The sequence below is a fragment of the Erpetoichthys calabaricus genome, chromosome 5 (genome assembly GCF_900747795.2).
Source record: "Erpetoichthys calabaricus chromosome 5, fErpCal1.3, whole genome shotgun sequence".
Lineage (NCBI taxonomy): Eukaryota > Metazoa > Chordata > Cladistia > Polypteriformes > Polypteridae > Erpetoichthys > Erpetoichthys calabaricus.
Window position 1 is genome coordinate 26316541 of NC_041398.2, and position 16677 is coordinate 26333217.

The window sequence follows — 16677 nt, forward strand, 5'->3', positions numbered from 1 at the left end:
GATGATTTGACTAGTGTGTGTCAGAGGGCAATGCTAAAGAAACTGGAAATCATCTCAACTGATGACTGACATCCATTACATGTAGAACTAAACTTCAGTAAATCAGGAAGGATAGTAGCTTTGAAAACCCACACAAATCACTCCAGAAACTCCTTTCTTCCTAGTGCCATACGACTTTTCAATAAGAAATATCGGAAATAATGTTTAAGGTTTTGATATATATCCTGTTACCTTTTTTTTTGGTATAAATATGTTTTATCTAACTGCCTTACCTTAACCTTTCTTATTTCTATTTGTCTGTTTTATTTCATTCTGTCTGTTACCTGTTATTAGATGCAACTGAGAAGGCAAATTTCATGTTTTCCTGTGTAAACATGACTAAATAAAGAAACCTAACCTAACCTAACCTAAGTTTTCCAGAACAGTCTGGAGGCCATCTGATAGTCTTTCTCCCTGGCCTCTCCAATCTCCTCCCATGCTCAATCTTTTGCTTCCATGACTTTTACAGCAGTCCTCTTAGGCTTTTATTATATATTTTATTATATTATCTTATATTATCTTATATTATATTATATTATATTATATTATATTATATTATATTATATTATATTATATTATATTATATTATATTATATTAGATTATACATTCTGCTCCTGTTGGTATCCCCATAGTGTTTTGTGGGTTCCAGCTCATGTGGATACATTTTGTAGTAAAAAAGTTTGATGGAATTCTCCAATTACCTAGAGTACTAGGGTGTTGTACCGTGTTAGCCATTATGAATGTAGAGAAAAGCCAAGCAAAATGACACCTTTTATTGGCTAACTAAAAAGATTACAATATGCAAGCTTTCGAGGCAACTCAGGCACCTTCTTCAGGGATGACATCTTGCCTGAAGAAGGGGCCTGAGTTGCCTCAAAAGCTTGCATATTGTAATCTTTTTAGTTAGCCAATAAAAGGTGTCATTTTGCTTGGCTTTTCTCCAATTACCTAGGAAATATATATTGATGTTAAAGTGTCACTGAGTATTTCTGAAGTTGAGAGTCCCTGTAAAAAGGAAATTAGGAAATTATGGCAAGAAAGGTGAAATCCAGGGAATTTGAATACGTTTTAACAAGAAAAACAAGAAAAAGGTATTTGAATCAAGCAAAATTATCTGCCAATATAGTGAGAAAGTTTAACTTGTTAACTTGTTAAATTTTCTAAAAATGAGATTATATATCTTACACATACAAATCTGCTCAAGTCAGTTATTCTTAAAATAAAAAAAAACAAGATCTATTTCTTTTCAAGATTTTCTGGCTTGTTATGATTTCATTTTTTGCAGTGTAGGAGTGAAATAAGTAAAGAAATTCATGACATAGAACTGCAATTCTTAAAAACACAGTAGTATATAAAAACATTTAAGGATGCAGACTCCAGGCAGTAATGCAGCACAGTGTATGAAAATGACAAGAAAAAAGAAGAGCTTCTGAAATTCAACAAAGAATTCAACCTAGAACTTAGTGCACTTATTGCAAAATGGATCCTAGTTCTGATGGCTGTAATCACAGTAACCAAGAGTAAAAGAGAAATCTAACTTCTAAAGCCACATGTCTGTTACACAGGTAAACATATGAAGACTTTAAAGATCTTTTCATAAAAAAGACTGGGCTCTGAAAGCCAAGAAAGGAGGTATGTATTTAACTTAACATTTATCTGAACTGTACTTAAGTTTCATATAATTTGTAACCCACACTGTGGGAGAGAAAACACTTTTTGTGAGTTTGTGTTTAGGTTGGCAGAGCACCACATAGTGCTTACATATGACAGTAGTGATTATATTTTTGAAGTAGACAAGAAAAAGTAATGTTGGCTCTTTCATTTAAAATTAAATATTCAATAAAAAATAAGACAACAGAACAGACAATTTAAAAAAAAGTCTGAATGTATTTTTTGCATGCTGAGAATAATGGTTGCTTTGAACAAGTTACCAAGTAGTTTAGTTGAGAGTGTATTTTCACTTCAGCAAAGAAGCAACAATATTTTGAAACAAAAGGTGAACTGGAATCCTTGAACTATGTTGGGATGCATGACCTAATGTTTCTTGTGTTTTTATGGTTTAAATGGTACAATGAGGTCTTTCCTGATCCCGAAAAATGAGACTCAAAACTCTGAGCACAGTTGTTTACAACATCATGGTTTTTAGAGACATTAATTAGAATATGAGACAAAGTTCAATATTTAGCAATGAAGAGTTAAGCTTCTTGAGTTGTGTTAAAATTCTAAAAGGAAACTGCATGGCTTTGTTAACATATAGTTAATGTACATCTAGGTGAAAAATTGGGTAGAGTTTTTTAACAGTAAAATATTAATGTAAATAACACAAATACAAGACATTAATTTAGTTATTGTTTCTTTATTGGTCATTTTGGTTGTTGGTCTAAGATAATTGCATTTCCTTTACTAAATGTTACATGGAGAATTGTAATAATACAATTTCTAAAGCAATTAGAGAATTATTTAGCATTATATAACTAGTCAAAACATTAATTGATTATAAACATAGGCACTGAAACCAAAAAAGGGTGAATCATTAAGAGCAAAGATCTTAAAATGAAATACAGCACAAATAAGTAACAAATCATTTCTAAATCTTGAATAGTTAGTATATTATTATAAGCTTAAATGATTTCCATACTTGTCATTACCATAAAGATAAAAATCAATTGTGTCCACTGCTTATCTTAGTTAGTTTTCTTCATATTGTATGCATACTATAAAACTGTAAATTATGATCAACTGTTATTAGTAGGTGGATAACTCATATGAAACTAGTAATTTATTTATATTTAAGAAGGCATTAATTTCTTAGGACTGCACTATAGTCCCCATTATAGACTATGTATTAATGGTCTATTGTTGATCAGCTAACCTTTGAAGCATTCCAGTGTAAGGATGGCACATTTGCTGATATTGAAGAAATTTTTTAGGTGAATATATTTTTGAATCCTCTGTATGCTGCCCCAGACAGCCTTACCACAACTCCCCTTTGTTTTTTCCTCTCTTCTTTATAATTGTACTTGAATTTTTCAGAAGGTAAAAGCTCTTCTTTATTTATGACTTTCTGTATTATCACAGCCTGCTGCTTCACCTCCTCAAGTGATTTTATTCTTTCCATAAATCCTGGCTTTGCTTCTTGTTTTTCATTGTTAATGAGGAGGTCAATGTAGTCTGGGGTCGAAAGAGGGTTCGGCCGGAGAGCAATTTCCTCAAGCCGTGTTATACAGTAATGAGAGGTGTGTATGAGATCACAAACAGCATCTTTAACTTCATCAAACTCATATTGAAGCTGCTGAAATACTTTTTCTGTTGTCATTTTTTCACCTGTTGCCTTTTCATAATTTTTCTTAAGCTCATCATAAGTCCTCTGTATCTTTGACGTGTTATAGATAAACCTGTACTGTTGGTTGGAGTGAACACTCCATACACACTTGCCAGGACAAACCCTGCAAACCCCATTATCCATAGACGCACAACGGATCTTTTGTTCATCATTTGGTAAAGCACATGGGTAATGACATGTATAGTTGCATTTCTGGCAGTTAGTTATGAACTTACCAGTTCCAGCTATACTCTCTTGTACTGTCTCTGTTACTTCAACTTCATACTGAAAGTTCTTGTTACTCTCTATTTGATCAATATGTTGTTTTAAAGCCTCTTCTGTCTTTCTAATTTCCTCAAGTTTAGTCAAACCTGCTCTGATTTGAGGCTGCAGACCTTCTATTGCCGTTTCCAGACGTTTACGCTCTTCAAGCACCTCCTTTGTAAGACTTAAACTTTTTGTATTCATCTGCTGCAAAGAATCAAAAAACCTTTTCATACTTTGTGTACCCATCTCCCAAAACATTTTATCAAAAATCATATCACTGCAGGTAGACTCCTTATTGTTAGCATAAAAGGCAGAATTGTTGAATTTGAAATAAACTGGGTTCCCGTTGTCATCTGTGTTACATGGGATGTTGGAAGCAGTGATAGCATCTAGGACTGGTGGACGCTGTGCATCTGCAAATGTGATGAGCATCAATATGTTGTTTGCTATGTCTTTACCAAAAATTGACAAAATTGAATCAAAAATGTACTTTTGTGCATGGGTTAATCGTGCTTGGGAGGCCTGGACTACAAAGCACACGGCATCAATTTGTTGGAAGCCATGTGGGCTTATAAAGCATTCTGCTATCTGTGCGGTGATTTCTTGGTCACGTTTAATCCCTGTGGTATCTCCAAATCCTGGTGTGTCAATTATAGTCAGGGAGTAATTAACCTGGAAACCTTCCTGATGCTTCATTTCATAAGCAGTAATTTTGGAGGTCTGACTTTCAGCTTGAGATTTACAAGTTTCTTCATAAATCAGTTTGAACCTCAAGTCATCCTCCCACTGAACTCCAAGAATGTAATTGATCATTCCATTGATAAGTGTGGATTTCCCAGATCCAGTTGCTCCAAGGAGCATTATTGTTCTTTTTTGTTTGTAGCTTATTTGTTCTCCAAAAGTACATTTTACTATTTCCCTGTATTTGTTGATGTATGATGATCTCAGCTTCAGTCGATAAAAACTAGGACTACCTTGTTTTAACAAAGTATCTTTAGACTTAAGTTTAAAAGCGAGTCTCTCTTCAATATCAGGGGGTTTATTTATGAAAGTTTCTCCTATTTGTTGCTCGGGTAAATATGCTGAGGTCTTGTAATGGGTTTTAATTTCAGTCACATCACTAGCTACCCCAACATCTGACCTGCAAACAGTCTTACATCGTACTGATTTTGGAAGGAGTCCCGAAAGAATAACTTCTTTATGTTTGTCATTGATGTTCTTCACTGTCCACTCATCATCTTCTCTTTTCTTATACTCCAGCTGAGTGTTTTGTCTTGGATTTTCAAGTTTTACTGTAACGCTATCACTAGATACACATTTCTCAGCAGGAGGCAGAGGCTTAGATGATATTTGAAAATCACAATCTAATTCACCAAAAGAGTAAAGGCAAATGAATGATCCTGGGCAAGTGTCAGGGATTGATGTTATAATAAATTTGGTTTTAAGACTATTAGCATTCTCTTTGGAAAATTCAATAAACTGTATGGCACAAGCTCTCATGTTTTTTGATATGATCTCATAATCATACTTTTGCGCCACACTTTGCACTAGATCACTGTCTTGGTTCACAATTTCCATTTCATTGCCATCTAAAGATGAAGGCACCAAGTCAATGGTGTGTTGGGAAGGTTTATAAAAAAAATGCATAATGTACAGCCAGATTTGCCACATTATTGTCATTATGTAAGATGAAGAACTCAAGTTTTGTGTTTGAATTTCTTCCTCAGTGTCATGTAGTGATTGAAGATGATTTTTCAAATGGAATAAATCTGGTTCTTCTTCAAGAAGTGAGCTAAAATTAAAACACACAATGTGCTCAATATCAGGATTGTGAATTAATTGATTAAGTTCATTTCTAGATACAACCTGAATGTCTTTCAAAAAATTAATATAAGATGTAATCATAGCTATGTCTTTCTCTTTACATTCAATCCATGATGACAGGGACTTTTTACTGAAAGGAGAATGTTCTTTCTTCTTGAGAATCTTTACCAATTTTTGCTTCACTGCACTGCCACTTCTTATGGCAGGTAGAATGCGTGCTAGATCCCGCTGAAAGAACTGTTTGTACTGAAGAAGGATTGCTTTAAATTTTTCAATCCCATATGTAGCCTCAGGAAACATAGAAACAACTCCTTCGTTCATCATGTCATTACATTTGATCACATATTCATTCAGTTCTTCTATGACAGCCTGGCACTGTGAGACTTGATCTTCACTGATGTCCTGAACAACAGATGCAGCTCGAGAGTTCAGTTGTTTCAGAGGGTACAGCCAGACCAGCACAGGCACAGCCAGCTGTGGATTTTCCTCAAGCTGTTGAGGAACACTGGAGCAAATCTGAAAGACATCTGTTAAATCTAAATTGACTTCAAGTAAAAAATCACCATGAAATGTGCATTTGAATAGATTGTTCTGTTCTTCTTTTGTCAGTTTTAGATCTCCTTTCCCTTCTTTTATGGCAGTTACTATTTCTGAGAGTAAATATTTTGCTTTTTTCTCAAAGTCTAGCTTTTTTTCATTTTTTGTACAAACGTGATCTAAAGAAAAAAAGGCCTGAATACCATAGAGAACACCTGTTACCACATGAGTTGCTGTTTTTTCCTTAAAAATCTTAGAATTGGAATATTTCTCTGTCCTCAATGTGTTCATATTAAGTTGCTCCAGTCTACTTGTCGTGCTGTAATGAAGGGTTACTCTTGACTGTTGATTTGATATCTTGTTAGAACTGAGATACTCAGCTGCCCCTTGTGGTTGAACCAAACCTGCTAGTATACTGGCTTTAAGGGGAAGGTTTACATTCAGTGCAGATGCTTTCTCATCCAAGGTGTCTGATGTTAGGACATTAAACATGGTGGTGGTCTGCTTTGTGACATTAAGGTTGTTCTGGAGTGTATTCATATCCCACAATGTGCCATCTGTCAAAAAAGAATTTTGTCAGTATTTAAAATTGAGTTTGCGAGATTGAACTGTGTAAGGAGTTATTAATCCTTTTATTCATTCATTTAATTTTCTCATTCTATGTTACTTCCCTGTCATTAATTCTAATATTAACTGTTATACAGTGCACTATATAGAAACCTACTTTTTCAATTTGCACTTTATTTTTCTGTGTTAAGTTTATCATAGTCAGGATCTTAAGGCACCTGAATGCATTTCCACATTTGTAGTTTATTTTTGGAATGATTTTTAAATACTTTCCTTTTTCTCCACTTCTTAGAGTCATACATTAGAAACACAATACCCTTTTTTATGTGTAATATATTGTTACCCCAATGAAGACGTTGCCACTCGAACCCAGAAATGATCTCATAGACTCTGTTAATAGCAAGTGACAAATAGAGCTAGTTTTTGTGAGAAAGGGCTCAGATGGGTTTTGGTAAAACATAAAGAAAAAAAAAACTTATATTTTCTCCTTTCTGGGAGACAAATCTTTGATGCTCTTTGACCATTTATTTTGAGACTTAGCTAAAGGATTTGCCTTTTTGGATTCCATCTTTTTATACTTGTGGTTTAAAGCTTGGTTTTGCTTTTGGTTAGCTTGTCTTCATGCATATTCACAATCACAATTTGCTTGGCAGAGGAGGTATAGAGTTTGTGTGACCAATCACGTTGTCACTCTTAAACTGTGGAAGGGGGCCGGGGGGGAGGGTTGGTGAATTGCGAATGCTTTGAAAAACAAAACAGGACTTTTTGTGGCAAAAACATTTTTACATATAGAATGGCTTTTGGTTAATTAGCATCAGGGACATTTAGATGTCCGCTAAGAATCTAGGAACATTAACTTTAGGCTTTTTATTTTGTTCAATCCTGGAAACTGTGTGCATCTCACTGAGTGGCAGTAGTCCAGTCAGCCAACATGTAAGTGTCTGGCCTCATTGTTAAATACACTTTAGAGCTTTTTTTGTTTGTGATACATTTATAATTTTTATTATCATTTGTTTATATATTTTACTGTTATTTCAGTAACATAAATAATTTCCCCTTGTGTATTTTATTAATGTTACCACCATTTGTGTGTGTTAGGAAACACCAATTTAAAAATTTTTGGTTGATGTAATACTACTTGGTTGTTTGACATGTGATAAATTTGCCATGTGACCCATGGCATAATAGTATTCTTAATATAAGATTGCAATACATATCTTACAGTGTCCAAATAATTTAAATGAAAGACTTCACAAACAATCTAGTTGAAATAACAGCTTCTTTTTTTAGTTGTTTCTGATTTTGTGTTAGATTTGCCTTTCACCTTATGTATATATAATATTTTGCTTTTTTAGTTCATTTCTGATTGTTTCTGATTTTATTCTATTTGCCCTTCACTTTATGTATATATAAACCTTGTTTATTAGTTCTTTGTTTCTGATTTTGTGCTAGTAATGTATATAAATGTCTTGTGATTATTTTTTTACTTAGTCCCTATAGCAAGACCATATTTTAGAACTCTTCCACTCTGATAATTGTTTGATCACATGGATTCTATCAATTCTCTCCTTTTACCAAGAGGCTATTTGGTTTGCCTGTTTGTTCAGTTACAACAAAAAACTACAGAAGTTACCAAGAAAAACACTATTTGGCTGCTGACGGTGGCAAAATCAAATCAACAAAATATGCAAACTGAAATAAGTTAGGACACGCATAATTGTGTCTCTTTAAAAACTTTCAATGGTCATAAGCATAAGTTAGACTCATTAGAACATGATTAAAATATGAGACTGGGAAGGATAGCCAAGCAGTTATGATGTTCTGCTGTGTTTGCCTAAAGCATGCGGAATGATATATTTTTCATTGTGCATCAGTGATGGAGATGGTTATAGCACATCTTCCAGAGATCTACTTTCTTCTAGACCTCTCAGAGTATGTCACCTGCATTATGGCACAATATTTGTGCATGTGTTCATTGAATTGATCTACTTCCTTCAAAATACTCAAAATGACAAAACAATAAATGAATTGGATAATAAATAGAATCACTTCAACCAAACAAACAGAAAGAAGCATACTAGTCTCAATGATCTTGTAAATTAAAAAGTTTAGTTATTGATTTTTAATCTACAGTAAGTGTGCCTGTATGTATGTGGTTTTATAACAGTTTCATGTCAGGTACTTTTTGCAGAAGAAGAAAATGATAAAAGCAATATTGTTCCAATTTATTTGCTGAGTTGCTCTTTAATAATTGAGGGACATTGTCTAACCAAGCTTTTAGCAAAACATAATTAATGGCAGCATACAAATGCAAACAGAAAAAAATATAAAATTAAAAGAAACCTAGCCATCGTAACACATACAGAACAACTGGAAAAAAACACTGTTTGCGCAAAGCTCACTTTGTTTCATCCCATGACCAATCAGTCTCCCAAATGATGAGTTCCTTCCACCTTTTAACTTTGTAAGTTACAGCTACAAAAATACTTTGTGTTCCTTGTGTTATAATAAAAATGAGAGCCACCCAGTAAAATACAGATTTCTCATAAACATAATTTGCTTGCTACCTGTTTTTATACCGAAATGACAGAGGTCCTGTGGCGTTTTTATGTTTTTACTGTATGACTCAACTTAAAAGAATATTTTTAGATCACGATTGTGGAAGAGAGGTGAAAAAAGAGAGTGCAGGGAGGGTGGAATGAGTGGAGAAGAGTGTCAGGAGTAATTTGTGACAGACGGATATCAGCAAGAGTGAAAGGGAAGGTCTACAGGACGGTAGTGAGACCAGCTATGTTATATGGGAAGGAGATGGTGGCACTGACCAGAAAGCAGGAGACAGAGCTGCATGTAGCAGAGTTCAAGATGCTAAGATTTGCATTGGATGTAACGAGGATGGACAGGATTATAAATGAGTACATTAGAGGGTCATCTCAGGTGGGACGGTTGGGAGACAAAGTCAGAGAGGCGAGATTGCGTTGGTTTGGACATGTGCAGAGGAGAGATGAGGGGTATATTGGGAGAAGGATGTTAAAGATAGAGCTGCCAGGCAAGAGAAAAAGAGGAAGGCCTAAGAGAAGGTTTTTGGATGTGGTGAGAGAGGACATGCAGGTGATGGGTGTAACAGAATAAGATGATCTGTTGTGGCGATCCCTAATGGGAGCACCCGAATGAAGATGAAGAATATTAGATCATGATTTCATATCAGAGCTGGAAAAAAAAAAACAAGTCATGAAACATCATACACTCCAGATATTCCCACTATTGTTAGGACCATTTGTCAGGGCTTAAACACTATTGAAGTATTTTAATTATCATGTAATTCCTAGATCTAATGAGACATATGCTAATATCATGTCTAAAGTGTAATGTGTTTCTTCTGAATTTTTAAAGAAATGGGAACATATTGACAACAATACAAACAATTGGGGGCTGAGTGATTCATTTTTTCTTCTAGTTATCTTTTAAAACTGTTTCTTAATTTTATAAAATTATTTCAGAATTTATTGTTGCTTACAGAACTGTTCAGTTATCATTAAAAGCAAGAGATACATTTAAAAAGTGTGTATAGAGATGATGAAAAGAACGCTTACCTTGCATTACAACATCTTTTCGGCAATCATACAACTGCCCCACCTCAAAACTGTGTCCAAGAGGAGCCATCTCAAGCAGAGCACCATCAGTGCTTACCAAGGGAGGCTTTGGAAAAGATTTGATTGGCAACAGTGGAATATTAAACTTTTGGGATTCCACCTTGACTATTGCATTTTTTCTCAAATCTGTCAGGATATTGTCACCTTTTGAAATCATTTGTAAAACCTCTTTTGTATTATATTTGACTGAAACTTGAGACGTCATCACATTTCTGGAGTTCTCTGTAGTGTCAGATTGTAGCTCTTTAAGAGCATTAAATTTTGTTCTTGAATGTGAACTAGCTTGCTCTTCCACTGTTACATTGAAATTGTTATTTTTTGTAGAGTTGTTGCTCTCATTTTGATCTGTTGAAGAGCTGATCTGCAGAACATTATTGTTTCTATGTTGCAATCCTAATTTTACATTATTTGTATCTCCTGAGCTCATTTTAGAAATATTTCCGCATATTTTAGAGGATCTGTGCTCATTCTGTTCCAATGAATCCATTGTGGAGCTTCCATGCAACTTTTTTGGGGGGTTAAAAGGTAGTGCTGCTGCTGAAATCTGTAAATCTGAATTATTTCTATCTTCCTTATTATTACTACCAATATTGGTGGGCACTGCAGAAGATTTACTATCATTTTGTTCATTTGAATCTGCTGTGGAGTCAGTTTGCAACTCTTTATTACAATTACTATCTTCTGTAACTTTGTTGACTGAGTTGTTGGGTAATACAGAAGATTTATTCTCATTCTTTCCAGCCAAATCACCTGTGGAGTCTGTCTTTGGTTCTGCATTCTGGTTAGGCGAGACATGTGATGAAGCAATAGCCCTGTTGTCCGCATTTACATCAGCTGTACAGTTGTATATGTCATCAGATTTGCATTCATTCTTTTGCAGTGGTTCCTCTGTGGAGTCTGACTGCAACGTGTTTTTGTGTTTAGAAATTAGAGGTGCAATTGAGTTATTTCTGTCTTCCTTATTATTACTACCAATATTGGTGGGCACTGCAGAAGATTTACTATCATTTTGTTCATTTGAATTTGCTGTGGAGTCACTTTGCAACTCTTTATTACAATTACAATCTTCTGTAACTTTGCTGACTGAGTTATTGGGTAATACAGAGGGTGTATTCCTGCTATGCCCAGATGAAGCTAATATGCAGTCAGTCTTCAGCTCTATGTCTTGGTTAGAAGAATGATGTGATGAAGGAATACACTTACTGTCTGCATTACCATTGGATACATTACTGCATATTACCAATGATTTGCATTCACCCTGTTCCACCGAATCTTTTGTGGATTTACTCATCAGGTCTTTATTAGAATCAGAAGACTCCTGCATCGCTGAACTCTGTGCATCTTCTTTACTTTTACTAACTATGTTGTTGGCCAGTACACATGATTCATTTTCATTCTCTTCCCCAGGATTCTGTGCAGCTGAACTGCCTTTTTTGTCCACACTCATGGTGGATTTGTTGTGGGAAACCAATTTTGTTCTTTTTTTTATTTTGTTGCAGTAAATATTCTATGGAGTTGGTCTGTGACGTTTTTCTGGAGTTGATTGAAGGTCTGAGAAGGCAGTATCCCTATGTCCTCCTTCGACTAGTGACCGTAATATGCTACCAACAAAAGACAAAAAAAAAGACAATGAATACCAAAACATTCACAGAATGCAAAATGAATTTACAATATATACAGTAACACATATTTATCACTTTGAGTGGCTGTAGAGTAATCTTATGACCTGTGGTTAAAAACTTCCTCTGAATGTACTGGTGCCAGTATCGATCATCCTGTACTATTTGCCAAAGGAGTAGAGGGAGACAAATGACTATGAAGGACAAGGCAGTAAGTGTTACATATAACAAGTCTTGAACAGAAGTAGTTGTGTGTCAATAATATTCTGTGCCACCTTTACCACCCTCTGTAGTGCCCTTAGGCATAAAAGAATGTAATGCTGATAGTGAGTACTGACTTCACTGTGCATCTGTAGAGGCTGGTGAGCATAGGTTCTGTGTTAATTTTTTAGAGGATTTGCTCTCATTCTGCTTCATTTCATTGTGGTACAGTGTACACTTTGCAGATGTTATTTTCTTCACTGTGATGGTTATCTGCTTTTAGTTCTTAATTGGTAAATGGTATTAATTAAATATATCTGTCTTTTTTTGCTCAATTAGTAAGTCATCTGAATGAGAGAAAATTAGATTGAGTAAGCAAAAAATTAAGATACATTACTGCATCATGACATAAACAGAACCCCAAGCACTTAAAAGTCCATGCTACTGCTCATCAGCTTATTAGAGATAACATTTTTTTCTATTTTGCCAGAATAAGTAAACTATGCTATGTTTTATTGTCTTACCATGCTTTATCACTGTGCAAATTCGTTGTGCTATGTGCCCAATATATACTGAGGAGAACTAGAATAGAATTGAAATTAAGGTGAGGGGCATTTAAGACAGAAATTAGGAAACACCACTTAACACTAAAGGAAATAAGAATCGGGAACAAACTACCGAGTAGGCAAGATGAAGTGGAAATCTTGATCATTTTTAAAAGTTGCTATTAGCTAAACAAATACATATGAAAGACTAGGTAAGCTCCACTACTTTGTCAAACTTATGTTCTTATGTACTACAGGTATGGTTTTACAATCTGATTTTCCAGGACATTATGCAGATTACATAAGCATGGCAATGCTAAAACAAAAGCAAAACACAAAGACAGAAACTGATTAAAAGTCCAAAAACAGCACATAAAATGTCTCAAATAATACAAAAATACCCAAGATGTTCCAATTTTCATCAAAAGCATGTTAGATAGAGAAAGTCAATTGTTGATGTTAGAAGTTGATGTTAGAAGGCAGCTTTTAGGTGTTCCCTCATCATAATTAGTGTATCCTCGTGCCACTGGCAAAAAATCACTAACCTTCCAAAATTATGTGAATGCTGTCTGTTCCCTGGCTTTCTCAAATTAGCAAATTCCACTAGTAGGCTCCATGTCAAGGACACTTCCATCCTGTCTTCTGAGTCTTTTATGCAATCATCTATAGAAGATGAACAGGACTGTATAATCTAGAGATTACTAGTCATGCATGTATAATTAAAGGTGTGAGCCTTGGAAGGTTCTTCTGCCACTTTACCGGATACATGAGAGTAGATCTGTAGTGACATCTGTGTCTGTCCTGTTCACTTAGAAAAGGTGCAGTAAGCATAGGAAGTTTGCCACCATGAATAGCCCTCATGTACCAGTCTTGCTTGTAGTCTTTTAGCCTTGGAACTGCTAGAGATTTGTTTTCTCTAGAGTTCATTCTGGCTGCAGTTTTTGTTTTTAATTTTTCCCCAACCACCTGACCATATTATTTGTTTATTAAGCAGAATATTTATTGACTCATTCTTATAGTCTTAAATGAGATTTTATAAATAATTTTTCATTTAGAGGTTATTTATAACCTCTTTCATGTATTTATGTAAAGTACTTAAAGCTAAATTAGTATGAAAATGACCTATATATATATAATATAATATAAAAAAATCTTGGGTCGAGACGTGATCATCTTGGAGAGACACTTTCACTTCACGCGAGACTAGACATTACAACCTTAGGAAGCAAGACCTCGCAGTTGTTGGAATGCTTTTGGTAGACACACTTCATGTGCTCCCAGCTCTTAAAAATGTTATACCTTCTAGATGACACATCAACGACTAACAAAGAGTGAAAAAAACACGAAAGTGTTGGAGAGAAAAGAAGGCATAAAAGCATGCACAAGAGAACAATAATAATCTATGTGCAAATTCAGAAAATAAGAAAAGTAATAATCTGCCTGGACCAAGTGGAATTGGAAAGCTTGTAGGTCAAATCCGGGTCAGAAATAAAAGACTTATAATGACATTCAAAAAAGTAATGGAAATCGAAAGGCTCAAAAAAAAAAGTTGGCACTATACACATGCAGAGCAAGTTAAAGAATATGAAAGTAGGAAAAATCGAAAGTATCAAAAAAAAAGATAATAAAGATCGCATTATCACTAACAAATGGAAATTATTACTCGTGAAATAATGAAACAGCAAAAAGAGATCAAATATATGGACACAGGTGATATGTCAGAAGTATGTAGATATTGTAAGACTTTAAACTTTAAGTCGGAGACTTGTAGATTGTCTAATTCGTGTTGCCATCAGGGAAAAGTAGTGTTGCCTCCCAATGAAGAGGCGTATCCATGAAAATTAAAAGATTTTTTGTTTGGTGAAAGTGAAATCCACAAGCACTACAGGCAAAATATCTGAGTCTACAATAACCTTTTTGCGTTCACATCATTCAGTGCTCAAAACATAGATTTACATGATTCAAGACCATGCATTTATTGGTTACTTTGCAAAATAAATTATTAACTGCTGATGATGTAGATCAGTTTTCTGTGCTGAAATTCCAAACAGAGAAATCTATCCTGATTTATAGTACAAAGTCATTAAACACATGTCTCACAGACCACATTTTAAAGATTCAGTATGCTGGGAAATTTCCTAAAGCATTCGTTCAATCAATAGATATGACTAAGGCTGGCTTTCCTGATTATTGGCGAAGAAATAATCATCACAAACAACACACTTATCATGGAAAGAAAGATGGTAAAATTGTGATGATCAATAATTCAATGATTGTACCATATAACCCGTATTTGCTCAAACGATTTGATTGTCATATTAATGTCGAGTATTGTGCATCGGTTATGAGTATTAAGTACATCTACAAGTACATTCATGAAGGGCACAATCAAGTATGCATAGCTTTATCCAAAGAACAGTCTCAGGACGAAGTTCAAGTATATTTAGATACTTGGTACGTCAGTGCAATGGAAAGTGGGTGGCATTTAATGGAATTGCCAATGCACAGACGAAGTCATTCTGTTGAATTATTAATGATTCATTTACCAGGTCAGAATATGATTCAATTTAAAGAGGGCAAAGAAGTACAAGCTTTAAAGGTGGCGAAAAACAGAATTACAAAATTAATGGCTTATTTTGAACTTAATGAAACAGACGTAAATGCAAAAGCATATACGTATGCGCAAATCCCTCAACATTACACATGGTAGAAACAAAAAGGAGTGTGTATGTGTATATATTTATGTATATGTATGTGTATATATATATATATATATATTTGTGTGTGTGTGTATGCATGTAATTAAGCAGTTAATCAGACATTAAAAAGAAAAGCTAATTAATGTTATATGTGGTATTTTATTAGATATAAAAAAAAAACTATTCACAGAATTTTAATTATGCAGATGGATTAAAATGTAAAATTTTGCTTCTAGAGGAATAATTGTTTCCAGCCCCTGTCTTTACAACGGCGTGTAGCACTGGAGGGGAAGGGGAGGGGTAAGGGGTTGGCGAGTGAAGTGAGCAGGGGGCGGAGCCCCCTAGTATATATCTATACTAATAAAAGGCAAAGCCCTCACTGACTGACTCATCACTAATTCTCCAACTTCCCGTGTAGGTAGAAGGCTGAAATTTGGCAGGCTCATTCCTTACAGCTTACTTACAAAAGTTAGGCAGGTTTCATTTCGAAATTCTACATGTAATGGTCATAACTGGAACCCGTTTTTTGTCCATATACTCTAATGGAGGAGGCGGAGTCACGTATCACGTCATCATGTATTACGCCTCCTACGTAATCACGTGAACTAAAAACAAGGAAGAGATTTACAGCACGAGTCAAAACGCGGGAATGAAGGTAAATGACGTTAATTTTTGAGTGTCTTTTAATACTGTGTAAGCATACATATTAACACATGTGCAATTAAACGTGTGCATTTACGGGGTGATTTCTCAGGCTTAAAAGCTCGCCTTTTATTAAAAAGGTGAATGCAAACTGTTTTCATACTGAAGGGCACAAACCACGTTAGATTTCATGCTCAAGAGTAAGCTCAGCACACAGCTTGGTCATATTACAACCGGAAGGGCGAACTGACATGGTATACAAAGGTATCCTTAACAAATAATTATTGATTCTTTTTCCCTGAGTTTAAAAAGGTTTACTTTTCTTCTTAATAAAAATTTTAAAGCAGTACTTCGCCGCTGCGAAGCGCGGGTATTTTGATATATATCAAAATATATGGCGTCATCACGCCTCCCATGTAAGCACGTGAACTGACCCGCTGCTGTTTGCAATGCGTATATTCGCGAGATACAAGGTTAATGAGAAGACACAAGGTATAAACGACAGTTTGGATCACTTTGCGACAGAGTTAAAATTGCTGTAGCGAGAAACTTTTAACTGCCGGGTCTTAGCTAACATTAAATAAACCCGTGGACATCGCAACATCACACAAGAGAGCGGCTCACGTGAAGTGACTGAACGCAGCAGGAGTGATCACTTCAATGAATCAAACCTGTTCAAAAAAACACATTTCACAATTGATAAGGTACGAAAACAATATGAAACCGATTGTGGATTTGCGTACAGCCACTGAAACTTTGTGACG

General features: G+C 35.0%; 2 protein-coding genes across 2 annotated transcripts in view; both read right to left on the reverse strand.

Moving 5' to 3' along the window:
- Window positions 1-2413: 2413 nt before the first annotated feature.
- Window positions 2414-16677, reverse strand: part of LOC127527732 (uncharacterized) — a 67918-nt gene continuing 53654 nt past the window's right edge. The window contains exon 2 of the mRNA XM_051927411.1: window positions 2414-2912. The gene's annotated coding sequence lies outside the window, so the exon portion shown is untranslated. The remainder of the gene's footprint in view (window positions 2913-16677) is intronic.
- Window positions 2967-16677, reverse strand: part of LOC114643986 (uncharacterized) — a 75822-nt gene continuing 62111 nt past the window's right edge. Inside the window, exon 3 of the mRNA XM_051928511.1 lies at window positions 2967-6185. Coding sequence (XP_051784471.1) covers window positions 2967-6185 — 3219 coding nt within the window. The remainder of the gene's footprint in view (window positions 6186-16677) is intronic.